At 39.6% G+C, this 14,761-nt stretch overlaps 1 protein-coding gene across 2 annotated transcripts; it reads right to left on the bottom strand.

Moving 5' to 3' along the window:
• Nucleotides 1–1,318: 1,318 nt before the first annotated feature.
• Nucleotides 1,319–14,040, bottom strand: llph (LLP homolog, long-term synaptic facilitation factor). 2 transcript variants are annotated; one of them, XM_059978371.1, is made up of 3 exons: nucleotides 13,898–14,040; nucleotides 3,932–4,143; nucleotides 1,319–3,121 (listed from the first exon to the last, which is right to left on the bottom strand). In XM_059978371.1, exons 2-3 carry the CDS (start codon nucleotides 4,128–4,130, stop codon nucleotides 2,958–2,960), a joined length of 363 nt encoding a protein of 120 aa, XP_059834354.1. In that variant the 5' UTR covers nucleotides 4,131–4,143; nucleotides 13,898–14,040; the 3' UTR covers nucleotides 1,319–2,957. The 2 variants fall into 2 exon arrangements, with proteins under 2 accessions (XP_059834354.1, XP_059834355.1); XM_059978372.1 differs by having other exon boundaries at nucleotides 3,932–4,138; nucleotides 13,898–13,967.
• Nucleotides 14,041–14,761: the final 721 nt, after the last annotated feature.

The raw sequence follows: 14,761 nt of genomic DNA, 5'->3' as shown, positions 1-14,761 counted from the left end.
ACATCCACTGCCTCTCCTTTGTCTATCCTACTTGCTACTTCCTCGAAGAATTCTAATGGTTTTGTCAGGCAAGATTTCCCCTCACTGAAGCCATCTGACTTTGGCTTACTTTATCATGAGTCTCCAAGCACTCAGGAACCTTTTCCTTCATAATGGTTAGGCTAATTGATTTATAATTTCTGCTCTTTTGTCTTCCTCTCTTCTTAAGAGAGTGGAGTGACACTTGCAATTTTCCAGTCCTTCCGGACCATGTCAGCATCTCCTTCCAATTTACTTTGCAACTTCTTTCTCACACCACTGTAATTTCCATTACTCCTCTAAAATACTGCTACATTAGACTTTACTTTCTCCCTATCAAATTTCGAATTGAACTTATATTGTGATCACTGCCTTCTCAGGGTTTCTTTACCTTAAGCTCCCAGTTCATTATTGATGTAAATTGTTTTTACTGTAATTAAAGAAATAATTGTATTTGTAACTTTAAATAGATTCAAATAATTTTTGCATTAGGTGTCACTACACTGAACTTGCAGTTTCCATTTTTCCCACTACACATCCTAAACCAAAATTCTTTGTAGATTTTATATAATGGCTGGAAAGTGAGAGTCTGGGGATGTGGTCTGAGAGAGCCACTGGGTGGCAACCTGAAAAAGTTTGGGAAACACTGCTCTAAAGTCACTGAAAAGATATGCATACTAACAGTCTGCTCCCAGCCAATATTTCCTGCACTAAAGCCTTACTTTCACACAACTGGCTACATAATGTTTGCATTCCTATTTCAGATTCACAAAACATGCTTTCAGGTAGAAAAGACTGAAAATATTAAAAGCCTCAAAGAAATGCAATGTTCCTGATTCTTGTGATTCCTTGGTCCATGACAGCTCCACAATTATTTGAGATATTGAAAACGTTAGATCCATCCGTTAGGAACATAGAAACCCTGTATAAATAGTAGGATTGCACCAGCTCACAAACAACCCAACTCACTAGGCATCTCAAATATCATCTGTTCTAATCTGTGGATTCTAGTCTGCCTCATTCTTCACTTTAGAATGCTCAAAATTGTTGTAGAAGCAAATTATCCTTGATCCCAAGGAATTGCCCAAGATAATTGGTTACAAATAGCAAATGCTGCCCCATAACTGAAAATGGCAATCCACTGTTGGAATCCATATAGAGTTGTCCTGATGATTTGAGGAACATGTATATTTCAAAAACAAAGGATAAAAACAAATGTAAAAAATCACTGTATTTCAGTCAGAGGGGTGAATCTATGGAACAGTTGCAGTGAGAATTTAAAAACATGCACCACACTTAACAAGTTTAAAACATTATTTAATAATAATTTAATGAACAAATATAAAATACATGATTTAAAATGAATGAGAGTAATGTAAATAAATTACACTTGGAATTGGATTTTGTGTTAAAGGATTATGGAATTTTTTGTTTTGATGTGATGATTGACACCCAATATGTTTTTGTATAAGTAAGAGGGGTAGGCATAATAAGCTTACACCCTTTCGGTCTGTTTTAAAGATTTTTATTACTTAATTTTGTCTTATGAAATCATCATTGAAAATGATGCTTTTTGTTATGTTTGTACTGACTGAAATAAAATTTCATTCATTCATAAAGATGCAAAAATGCAAATACCTTAGCTAGAATTTTCAATTTGTCTCTTTTTAATAATTTTTTTAGATTGAAAAGTTGTGGATGTTTTTAATTAATGGCAGGACAGACAGGAAAAGCAGAATAATTTATACATATTCATTGATCCTGGCAGTCAAGAAAATTATGGTGGTCTTTGGTGGTACTATGATACAATCTTAGAGTGAAGGAGCCTGAAGTTGCAAATTACACATTATGGTTTCTTCTAATAATGACTGCCAAATTTCATGTTCTTTTTTGACAGCCTCTTTCCTGTGCTGCCTTAATCATTTGAGCTGTTCATATTTTTGTTTAAATATAATAATTTCTCATGTTCTGATCACCTTATTTTAACTATTTTAATATTTTGCAACATGCAGTACTTACTTTAAACATGTTTTAGAATGTTTCTATTCTGTATGCATTATCAATAAAGTAAATAACTGCAATATCAATATAGCGTATCCTCATTTTGAACATATCCTTGAGCAGTCATGGCCAAGTAAGCTAGTCGATTTTCCAAAGCACCAACTTTGTAATTATTTTGTAACAATGGTCATATATCATGATCCAATTATCCCAGAAGGCAGGCAATATGTCCTGATTGAAAGATGCATTTGGCAAGCATCTCCAAATTCTCTGTAACACTGAGCAGCCTTCAACACAGACCAAATCACCTTGCAATCACACTAGTTAAGCTATTGCCCTTTGCATGATCTTCGGATTTTTACTTATCTCAGAATTAATTTGCTGACAGTGAGTCACTCATAAAAACACAAAAACTAGAGGCAAATTAATATTCTGTATAACTGGTACAGCAGACAAAGCATTTTAATTATATTAAAGCACAGCCCTGCCATGCAATACCCAAAGTACTATCTGAAAGTTTGTATTTGAAATAAACCACCCCCTGCCATTCAAAAAAGTTAGCTACTTTGGATCATTACATTTTTCTGATAGGAACAGAAAAATGTTTTATCTCTCCTTTTCCTTTGTGATTATTACTTTCCCCCCATTTTTACATTTAATATTGCATTTACATTAAAATCAAATAATAGCTCATGTATATAAACTTGCTGTGTCAATTAATCTGAAACATTTTCTGATTAATATTATTTTAATGTTCAAGTTAGCTACAAACTTTAACAAAGATGCAGAATACATTAGGATTACATGAAGCATACATTTCTAGAAGAATGTATTATGACATTACTTCAGTCAGCATATCATTCAATGCCGCATCTTTTGCTGTTTCCAGTCTTCTTAAAACATAAAAACAAGTTCTTGTGTACTTTGTTTTCACATATTTACCACACTAATCCCTTTGGACGTTTTGATTTTCCTTTCTTTTTCAACTGATGCTTAATCTTCTTTCTTTGTCTTGGATGCATCCATAATGGATACTGTCCATGTTCATCCAAGAATGTCTTTTTGTTCCTTTTCTTATCTACGTCCATGCTAGAAGCGTCATCTGGGAAGATTATGGTTGTTTGCATCATCAGAGTTAAGCCACAAATTCAAAATCTCAAATCATCAACATCAATTATAGGCAAATTGTAAATTAACCCAATAAAATATTCACTCCTGGCAAGATTTGCTACTCAAAGTAACACGCAGCTGCATTACACAAACTAACTAGGTCCAATTTAAATACATGATCAATGCTGAGCTAATCTGGTTTTTGATGACTCTAGAGATAATTTAAATTATTCACTCATTTAAGAACTTTAGAGCACTGAGTTCTCACTGATTTTATTTACATATAAAACTTACAATAATTTCAAACTTTAGCTTAAAATTGATTAGGTATCTTATGGAATAAAATAAAAATAATGGAAATAAACTTGGGAGCAAAAAAAACTGCAGATGTTGAGATATAAACCAAAAACAGAAAGCTAGAAATGGTCAGCAGGTCAAACTGTACTAGTAGGCAGAGAAAGGTCTGGAATCATGCTGGCAACCCCGATTCATTGAAACTGGTCTAACTGCTGGAAGAGTCTAGCACTTTCCATTATCCCAGGAATAATATGTCAAGTAAATTTCATTACTGAGTGAAATCAAACTTGATTGTGATATCCCATTAGTCTGTAGCTACTCAACTTTTCTTCCATGTTCTTCTTCCTCTACATAAATTAATGATACGCTCCAATTTTAACTCCATAACTCTTATAACCTAGTTTATTATTTCTCCTGGAATTCTAAGGCATTTTAAGCCCACTTTCATCAATTTTAATCAAACTCCCTTGATGCTTCTCTTCTCAGATCATTTTTAAAAAATTACCGTTTTCGGCAGCTGGCTTCTGTTGAAGTTTTTCAGAAGAGACGACAGTTGCAATTTCCTTAATATCATTCATATTAATGTCGCCACTCTGATTCATTGCCAGTACACTTTTCAGACGTGCAAGCTCCTTTGGTGCATTCTTCTTCCGTTTTTCTGCTCGCATCTTCCGCTTCCGTTTACTCCTTAAACTTTTTGCCATTCTTTATGCTATACTTGAATAAAAATCAAATTACATCATTCCTGTTTTAAATAGAAAACTGCACATTGAATAAGTGACAAATCTTGTTTCCCAAAACAGCACGCTGAATACATGTTCTACGTCAAACAGAGTAGGGCTTTACTGAGTCCCAAATATAAATTATAATACTGAGTTCTGTTACCCGGCACATACAATTTGGAATTCAGTCTCCAAGTTCAATTCTAACACACTCCAAGCTAACAATGCCCATCTTACCGGGGCCCTGGATGTAAAATAGAATCATATTCTGCACCGCATCAGCTTTTACCAGCAATAAATAAAAATCAAAACGTTAATTTTTTGGGACACATTTTATCTGATATTGTGGAGCTTTTCCTACATTATAGCAAATTATTTATTTTGATTAATGTCAAAATTCAAGTACAACACAAGTAGTAAGAATACAAGATAGAATTTTTCTTTTATTTTTCAAATTTTCCCTTCTTTAATCCTTTTATTTAAGCTCATGGCTTGTCAGCATAACTCAATCTTTGATATCCCTATGAACTTTGTAGAAAAATTGCAATCATTTAAGTTTTGAGTTTTGAAACTATCAAACACAAGTTTGTTACAGATGGTATTGAGAAATATACCTGACATAATCACTATATATACCTGAAATATAATCACTATGTATTAGCTATTTACTATACTATGTAATCACTTCTAGGTACTGAATATTAATATGTATTATTTTACTAGACACATTTTGCTATGTGTTGTTTTCACTAGGTACTTTGTACTCTCTTAGCTGCATACTGTGGCACTTACAGGACACCTGTTTAGTTAGCAGCACTATTAGCTGAAATGTACCCCATGTATTACACTAAGCCTTTGTTTAGTAAGAGATAACAGTGGCGGACAGGATGCTGCAAGCAGGAATGTAATGTGAGGGAGGTTGTCTAGAAAACATAATATTGGCCACGAATACGGCCCCAATGCGAACGGGTGAAATATAATGGTGGCGCACCACGGGCTAGGCAAGAGCAATTAATTAATTAATATATAGATGATATGCAATTAAAACTTGATTGGGTATGCTGATGAAACCGAAATGTAACTGAGATAAGAAATTACTATAAAGAATGCTGTACACCAGAGCTTGGTGGGCTTTCGGTGACAAGTTCATTGATTGCCTCAGCCTTTGTTTGCAAATAAAGGTTTAATTTTCTTGAAGAATTGTCTGTGACTCCAGGTCATTTCAAGTAACCACGACAATGGTTGCATGAAATATAAGGCTGTGAAAATAGGTGATTTTAACTTTCACATATTGACTGGGACTCCAGGGACTGGATGGAATAGAGCACATGTGCTCAAGGTTTCCTTAATCAGTTTGTAGAAGACCCAACTAGAGAAAGAGTGTGATACTGGATCTCCTCTTAGGAGGTGATACAGGGTAGGAGACAGAAGTGTATGCAGGGTACATTTTGTGACCATAATTCCAATAGTTCCAAGATAATTATGGAGAAGGATAGGATTAAGATACTAAATAGGAGAAAAACCAGTTTTGGTATCAGAAGTGATATGGCAGGTGTGGGTTGAGGTGGATTACTTTCCTGCTGAGATGCCTGGTAAATGAAGGGGTTGGCCTCCAAAAGTGAAATATTGAGAGTACAGATCTGTGTGTTCCTGTTAGAATAAAGGGCAAGGCTAACAGGTTTAAGGAACCTTGATTGTCGAGAGATATTGAGGCCGTGGTAAAGAAAGCAGAGGTGTAGATCAGGGATAGGCAAACAGGAACAGGTTGAACAGTATAAGAAATGGAAGAGGACACTAAGAAGAGAAATCAAGAGGGCGAAAAGAGGACATGAGGTTGCTCTGGTACACAAGGTAAAAGAAAATTCCAAGAGGTGTTATAGATGTATCAAGAGCAAATGGATATCCCCAAATCACAAACTGTAGATTGGACGAAGCTGTCTGCAGCAAGGCCAATCAGCGAGTACGCAGCAGGAGGCTAGTTCTGTTTGTCTTTCACTGACATGCGTCTTATAATACTTACAAAATGTGACACAAAGTCTACAGTTACTGCAGTGGGATCATCTGCCAGAAACAGTTAAAACTACAGCAAGGTGAGAATGTGAGAAGTCTACTACTGCATCACTACCACTCCAACTTCCATTAAATCCCTGATACTTACTATATTTTGAAAGGAAGTTCAATTTGCTTTACTTGGTGAGTACATGCACTTTACTGCCACACTGAATTTGCATATAATAGCAATTAAATATATTTGCCTGATTATTTCCCTAGTTTTATTTTTACTCAGCTATTTCTAGTATATTCAATACTGTACTTTTTCATGAGATTACACATATAATTCTTCGACGCTTACTATTTTTGTCTAGAGCATACTCACAAAATGATATTGTCACTGTGTGTGTGTGTGTGTGTGTGTGTGTGTGTGTGTGTGTGTGTGTGTGTGTGCGCGCGCGCATGTGTGTGCATATAATTTCTCAGTGATTAGCAGCTTGGAGAGCAAATTGTCATGGCTTAGTCCGACATATTTTACCTGTCAGATATGTTTTAAAAATTAAATTTATACAACAAGAAGTCACAAGGAAAAAAACTGCAATCTCATATCATGCAAAGAGGCTATTACCGATTTCCCTGGAAAACCTCAAACTTTTCAAAACTGTTTATAGAATTTCCTTCACTGGTCAATCTTAAAATGGAATTGCAAGGTGATGATCTGATTGTATATCTTGATCATTTGAAACAACTGCACACTGATATGGAATTTCAGCTCAGAGACCTGCTGGAGATGCATATTGCAGACTGGTGGATCCATTTGGGGTGAATATGAATGATGTTGACACCACATTGCAAGAATGTCTTATTGAGCTGCAGAGTGATATAACAGCTCAAGCAAAATTCAAACACAGCAAGCAGAAGTTTTGGATAACTGTTGATATTCAAAACAAGTTTCCACAGCTCTGGGAGAAAGCAAAGTTGATTTTTAAATTCAGAATCAGAATCAGGTTTATTATCACTGACATATGATGTGAAATTTGTTAAATCAATGCAATACATAATCTAGCAGAGAAAAAGAAATAATAATTTTTTTAAATAAGTAAAACAATTACGGGTATATGTATATTGAATAGATAAAAAAAATGTGCAAAAACAGAAATATTGTATTTGTTAAAAAGTGAGGTAGTGTCCAAAGATTCAATGTCCATTTCGATATCGGATGGTAGAGGGGTCAAAGCTGTTCCTGAATCGCTGAGTGTGAACATTTAGGCTTCTGTACCTCCTATCTGATGGTAACAGTGAGAAAAGGGCATGCTTTGGGTGCTGCAGGTCCTTAATAATGGATGCTGCCTTTCTGAGACGCCGCTCCCTGAAGAAAACCTGGATACTTTGTAGGCTAGTACCCAAGATGGAACTGATTAGATTTACAACCTTCTGCAGCTTCTTTCGGTCCTGTGCAATAGCCACTCCATACCAGACAGTGATGCAGCTTGTCAGAATGCTCTCTACTGGACAACTATAGAAGTTTTTGAGTGTATTTGTTCACATCCCAAACCTCTTCAAACTCCTATTAAAGTATAGCCGCTGTCTTGCCTTCTTTATAACTACATCGATATGTTGGGACCGGGTTAGATCCTCAGAGATCCTGACACCCAGGAACTTGAAACTACTCACTCTCTCCACTTCTGATCCCTCTATGAGGATTGGTATGTGTTCCTGCATCTTACCCTTCCTGAAGTTCACAATCAGGTCTTTCATATTACTGACGTTAAGTGCCAGGTTGTTGCTGCAAGACCAGTCCACTAGTTGCTATATCTCACTCCAGTACCCCCTTGCGTCAGCACCTGAGATTCTACCAACAATGGTTGTATCGTCAGCAAATTTGTACATATTTGAACTATGGCTAGTAACATGTGTATATAGAGTAGAGCAATGGGCTAAGCACACACCCGAGGTGTGCCACTGTTGGTCGTCAGCGAGGACGATATGTTATCACCAATCCAAACAGATTATGGTCTTCTGGTTAGGAAGTTGAGGATCCAAATGCAGAGGGAGGTACAGAGGCCCAGGTTCTACAACTTCTCAATCAGGATTGTGAGAATGATGGTATTAAATGCTGAGCTATAGTTGATAAACAGCATCCTGACATAAGTGTTTGTGTTGTCTAGGTGGTCTAAAGCCATGTAGCGAGCCATTGAGATTGCGTCTGCCGTTGACCTATTGTGGCGATAGTCAAATTGCAATGGGTCCAGGACCTGCTGAGGCAGGAGTTCAGTCTAGTTATGACCAACCTCTCAAAGCATTTCATCACTGTTGATGTGAGTGCTACCAGACGATAGTCATTAAGACAACCCACATTATTCTTCTTAGGCACTGGTATAATTGTTGACTTTTTGATGCAAGTTGGAACTTCACCCGTAGCAGTGAAAGGGTGAAAATGTCCTTGAGTACTCCTGCTAGTTGGTTGGTATAGGTTTTCAGATCCTTACCTGGAACCACAATGTTAGGAACCACTGTTGTACAAAGTATAAAAGGTTAAGAAAAATTACAGCGGGATATCTTATGGGTTAAGGACTCATAAGTGACTTTCAATCTGGACGATAGTTATTGCATTCTGGGAGATCAAAGTAGGGTAGGACTTGTACAGTGAATGGCAGAACTATGGGGAATGACGTTATGACCCAGTGTAGAGTCTGCGGAAAACTGTGTCACAAGTAGAGAGGATGGTGAAGAAAGCATTTGGCACACTTACCTTAATCAATCAGGGCACTGAATAATCATCATAAACAGGTTTAATATCGGCCTATTTTGTGAACCTTGTTTTGCAGCAGCAGTACATTGCAACACGTAATTAAAAAATAAATCTTACTAAAATATATATAAAAAATTAAACTAAGCAAGTAATGCAAAAAGAGAGCAAAAGAAAAGGGAGGAATTGTTCATGGGCTTATTGTCCATTCAAAAATCTGATGGCAACATGGAAGAAGCTAGTTCTGAAACGATGTGCGTATGTCTTCAGACTCCTGTACCTCGTCCTTGATGGCAGCAATGAGAAAGGGGCATGTCCTGGGTGCGGGGGGGGGGGGTCTTTAATGATGGATGCCACCCTCTTGATGCACCGTCCTTCGAAGGTGTCCTAGATGCTGGAGAGGCTAGTGCCCATAAAGGAGCTGGCTGAACTTGCAGCTTTCTACAGCTTTTTCAGATCCTGCGCAGTGGCACCACCATACCAGACAGTGATGCAGCCAGTTAGAATGCTCTCCATGTTACACCTCTAGAAATCTGTGTGTCTTTGGTGACTGGAACTATCCTGGGTCCTAATGAAATATAGCCGCTGTTGTACGCTCTTTGTAATTGCATATGTTGGACCCAGGATAGACCTTCAGAGCTATTGACACCCAGGAACTTGAAACTGTTCACCCTTTTCCACTTCTGATTTCTCAATGAGAATTAGTGTGTTCCCCTTACTTCCTCTTCCTGAAGTCCACAATCAATTCCTTGGTCTCACTGACATTGAGTGCAAGGTTGTTAGTGTGACACCATTCAACCTACTGATAAATCTCATTCCTGTTCTCCTCCTCATCATCATCTGAAATTGTTGCCAGCAAATTTATAAAGGGCCTAGCCATACGGTAGTGAGTGTAGAAAGAGTACAGCAGTGGGTTAACTGAGCACCAGTGTTGACTGTCAGCGAGGGGATGTTATTTCTGATCTGAATCGACTGTGGTCTCCCAGTAAGGAAGCCAAGGATCCAATTGCAGAGGGAGGTACTGACGTCCAGGGTTTAGAGCTTGTTGATTAGAACTCAGGGTATGATTGTGTTGGCAACTGAGCTGTAATAAGTAAACAGCAGCCTGACGTAGGTATTGCTATTGTCCTGGTGATCCAAGGCAGAATGGAGAGCCAGTGAGATTTCATCTGCTGTAAACCTATTGTGATGACAGATAAATTTCAGTAGGTCCAGGCCCTTGCTTAAGCAAAAAGTTGATTCTGGCCGTGACCAACCTCTCAAAGCACTTTGTCACAGCAGATGTGAGTGCAACTGGGCAAATTGTTGAGGCAGCTCATCCTGCTCTTCTTGGGCACTTGTATGATTGTTACCCTTCTGAAGCAGGTGGGAACTTCCAACTGCAGCAGTGAGACATTGAAGATGTCCTTGAACACTTCCACCAGTTGGTTGGACATGTCTGAAATACCCTATCAGGTACACCATGAGGGCCTGATGCCTTGTAGGGAGGGGTACACCTCTCAAAGGATGTTCTAGCTCACGGGGACACCAGATGCTTCAGTGATTCGCACAGGTGTCGTTTTATTCTCCATTTCAAGGCACGCATAAATGGCACTGAGCTCACTTGGGAGTGAAGCATCACAGCCATTTATGATGTTAGGCTTTGCCTTGTAGGAAGAAAAACCTACAAGCTCTGCCAGAGCTGATGAGCATCCGTTCTTAACTTCAATCAAAATTGTTTTCTCGCTCTTAAAATAGAACTTTCTGGATTTCTTGAATCATTCTGAATCGCTGGTCTTGATTGCCACAGTCCTTGTCCTCAGAATAGGAGATGAAAAGTTATGTTGCAGCTACATAAGACATTGGTGAGGCTAATTTTGGTCACCTTTTTATTGGAAAGGTGTAAATAAACACAATTAACCAGGACGTTGGCTGTACCTGTGGGCCTGAATTACAAGGAGAGGTTGTGTAGACTAGGACTTTATTCCCTGGAACATAAGAGATTGCAGGGCAATGACTGAGAGGTACAAGATCATGAAGGACATGTACATAGGCAGGGTGAAAGCACATTATCTTTTTCTCTGGGAGGTGAAAAACAAAATGAAGTACCGTAAATTCCAGGCTATAAGCCGCTACTTTTTTCCCACGCTTTGAACACTGCGTCAACACTGCGGCCTATACTACGGTGCGGCTAATGCATGTTTTTTTTTCATGCCGCCAAAAACATTTTGCCTCGTAACAGTAGACCAATAAAATTGATGAGTAGTTCACAGAGGTCCAATGAAATTGTACGATAAATCAAGCGCACTTTCACAATTAAATTATTGTAAATCAGTCATTTGTACTCACCCTCATCAACATGGAAAACACTCGAAGAAAAGCATATGATGCAGCTTTTAAGTTAAAGGCGATCAATCTGGCGGTTGAAGAAGGAAATCGAGCTGCTGCACATAACCTTGGCATAAATGAATCGATGTTGAGACGGTGGAGACGCCAGCGTGAAGAACTGAGTCAATGCAAAAAGACGACAAAAGCTTTCAGAAGTAATCATAGCAGATGGCCCGAACTTGAAAACTTTCTTGAAGACTGGGTTAACACACAGAGAGCAGGCGGCCGCGGTGTTTCCACCGTGCAGATCAGACTGAAGGCTAAAGCAATCGCCACCAAAATGAAAATCGAAGATTTTAGAGGTGGGCCATCGTGGTGTTTTAGATTTATGAGACGAAAAGGCCTGTCCGTCAGGGTACGCACGACTCTGTGTCAGCAGCTCCCTCCCGACCACGAGGAAAAACTTGCTAACTTCCGCACATTCACTCAAACAAAGATAGCGGAGAATTCCATCGGGCCAGATGATATCATAAATATGGATGAAGTACCTTTGACGTTTGACCTGCCTCTCACTCGGACTGTTAATAAAAAAGGTGACTCGTCCATCACACTGAAAACGCATGAGAGAACGCATTTTACTTGTGTTCTGAGCTGCACAGCATCCGGACTAAAGCTTCCACCGATGGTGATTTTTTAAGCGGCTGACAATGAAAGTTCAGTGAAAGCTGCCATCAAGAGTACAAACTCAATTCCAGCTGTGATTCCTGGGGGCACCACGAAGTATTTGCAGCCACTGGACATCAGCGTGAACCGGGCATTTAAAGTGGCGCTGCGCGTTGAGTGAGAGGCTTGGATGACGAGCGGCGAGAAATCCTTTACCAGAACAGGACGCATGCGAAGAGCATCTTTAACTCAAGTCTGCCAGTGGATCCTAAATGCGTGGAGCCGTGTCACAACATCCACCATCACCAGCGGGTTTCGAAAGGGTGGACTGCTGCGTGATGAAGAGGACCGCGTGCGCTCAAGTGAGAGCGACAATGAAGAGACTGAAGTGAGTGACGAGATCCTGAGGTTTTATTCAATTCGGACACTGAAGAAAGGACTTTGATGGTTTTAGTGCGCAGCAGGAAGATGAAGAAGGTGATCAATAACTTTTCCTGGTAGGCTGCAGTATATATATTTTTTTTACCAGTCGTTAGGAGATATTGGAATGTTGTTCGTGCACTGTTCAGTAAAAAAGTATACGCAACGTATGTTACCGATACGTATGTATATTTAAAAGTAGCTGTGTTACAGGCACTGTTCCAAAAAAAGCACTTGCAATATATATTTGTTCATGTTACCATACGGATTTAATTAAAAGTTAAAAAATCCTCACGTGTAATATCTTTCTGTGTAAATATCTCATATTACAACGTGGGACACCTGCGGCTTAAAATCCGGTGCAGCTTGTACAAGTACAAAATTGATTTTCTTTCTAAAATTAGAGCGTGCGGCTTTTAATCAGGTGCGCTCTGTAGTCTGGAATCTACGGTAAGCTTAAGGTCAGAGCTGAGAGATGGGCTGAAATGGGCTGAAAGGTCTGTTTCTTTGCTGTACTTTTCCACGACTATTTAAAGGGGACATCAGGGGCAGCTTCTTCACACAAAGGGTGGCGAGTATTTGGAACAAGCTGTCAGAAATAGTGGTTGAGTAGACATAACAGCAACATTCGAAACTCATCTAGATAAGTACATGGATGAGAGGTTTAGAGAGCTTTGGGAACAGCATGCTGGGCAAAACAGCTAGCACAGATAATTTAAGCCAAAGGACCTGTTTCCATGTAGTAGAAGTTTCTTGACTCTATACCTTAAAATTAGATCCACTACCACTTCTCCTATAGGGAGACCATCCAGCCACTTGCTCAAAAGGCTCCGTAGGATACACTAAAAGTTCCACTCCTCTTTATCTTTCATACTAAGGTGATCACATTCAATTTCAGAAATGTTGAATACTCATTACTATAATCCTACTGCTCCTAGATCTCTTAATTTTGTAGACACGATCAACTTCTATGCCCGTTGCTGACTGTTAAAAGGGTCGTGGTTTATCTCCCATAGTCACTGGCACACTTTGTTCCCATGTGACCTCATTTGATGAGCCTTTGAAGATATCGCCATAACTGCAATACCACTTCCTTTGCAATTCCCCATCATACCTTAAGATTCCGTACCCGGGAAAACTCTAGTCCTGTCCTTTTAACTATTTCTCTATGCTAGCATTTGTTTGTGCTGCTCAATACCTCAGCTCCATCTGCTTTACTATTCGGACTCCTTGCATTAAAATAGATGCAAATTAGCCTCGCTCTCCTCCCTCGACAGAATATTGAGTTTCTATTTAAATAGCATTTCAAAAGTTTTTAAAGCTCTCTGAAATAAAGTAATAATACAGTGGCAGATAAGTGGCCGTCGCAGAGCCTTCAGCGTATGTGAAGACGTGGAGTACTGCTCGTGTTTGAGAGAAAGGCCATGAGTGAACTGACGTTTGCCTCAGACCGGCCCATCTCTCCGCAGGAGGCCCACGAGCAATTCGCCGACTATTCCTGACGGCAGGAATTTAAGAAGGTAAAATGCCGCGCTCTTACGGTCGCCTGGACGTAACTCTCGGCTGCCCAGATCCTCGCTTACAACAGAATAACAGGGGGGGGGGAAGTTTTACTTACGTCGGTCCCAACAGGCAGTCACTCAGCACACACCACACGTGAAATCGGGGAGACCGGTTCTGAGGATCATGGGAACTTGGAGGATTACCTCAGTCCTCCCAACTCACACCGCCTCCGGAGCGGGTACTAAACCGTCCATTGCGACATACCGGGGTAAAAAAATAATCTTAATCGCAATCTGTATCCAAAACAAATAATCGAAATGCAGATTATTTCCATATTTGCAGGCACATTGTCAATATATATAGATACAGGCTCAATGGCAGGCCCGCTGTTGTCCTGCAAGCGAAATGATTTGTATTTTCACTTAATTGGTTATATCTAGAACATAGAACAATACAGCGCAGTACAGGCCCTTCGGCACTCTTAAACTCTGCCTCCCACATAACCCTCCACTTTAAATTCCTCCGTATATGTTGGGCTCAAATGGGTTGAAATCCGGTTGTAGTCAAGGAAAGGTTCCAAATGTCTTCTGGTGTAAGTTGTCTTAACAAAAACACGAGAAAGCCTGCAGATGCTAGAAATCCAAAGCAACACGCACAAAATGCTGGAGGGACTCCGCTGGTCAGGCAGCATCTGTGGAAAGGGGTTCTGGGCGGAGACCCTCCTTCAGGATTGAGAAGCTGGAAGATGCCAGAATAAAGAGGTGGGAAGTGGAGAGTGGACAATAGGAGAACGGAAAGAATAAAGTTACTCTGTCTCTGAGTACCCTCCAATTTGATGGCATGGATGGTGATTTCTCCTTCTGGTAAACAAATCTACCCCCCCCCCCCCACAAATTCCCCACTCTGGTCTTTGCTTTCTCATCACCTGCTTAGTACTTCCCCTGAGTCCCCTCCTTCTTCCCTTTCTCCTGCCCTTGAC

The sequence above is a fragment of the Hypanus sabinus genome, chromosome 8 (genome assembly GCF_030144855.1).
Source record: "Hypanus sabinus isolate sHypSab1 chromosome 8, sHypSab1.hap1, whole genome shotgun sequence".
Taxonomy (NCBI): domain Eukaryota; kingdom Metazoa; phylum Chordata; class Chondrichthyes; order Myliobatiformes; family Dasyatidae; genus Hypanus; species Hypanus sabinus.
Note: the sequence above shows the minus strand (reverse complement) of the source record. Positions and strands in the feature narration are given on the sequence as shown.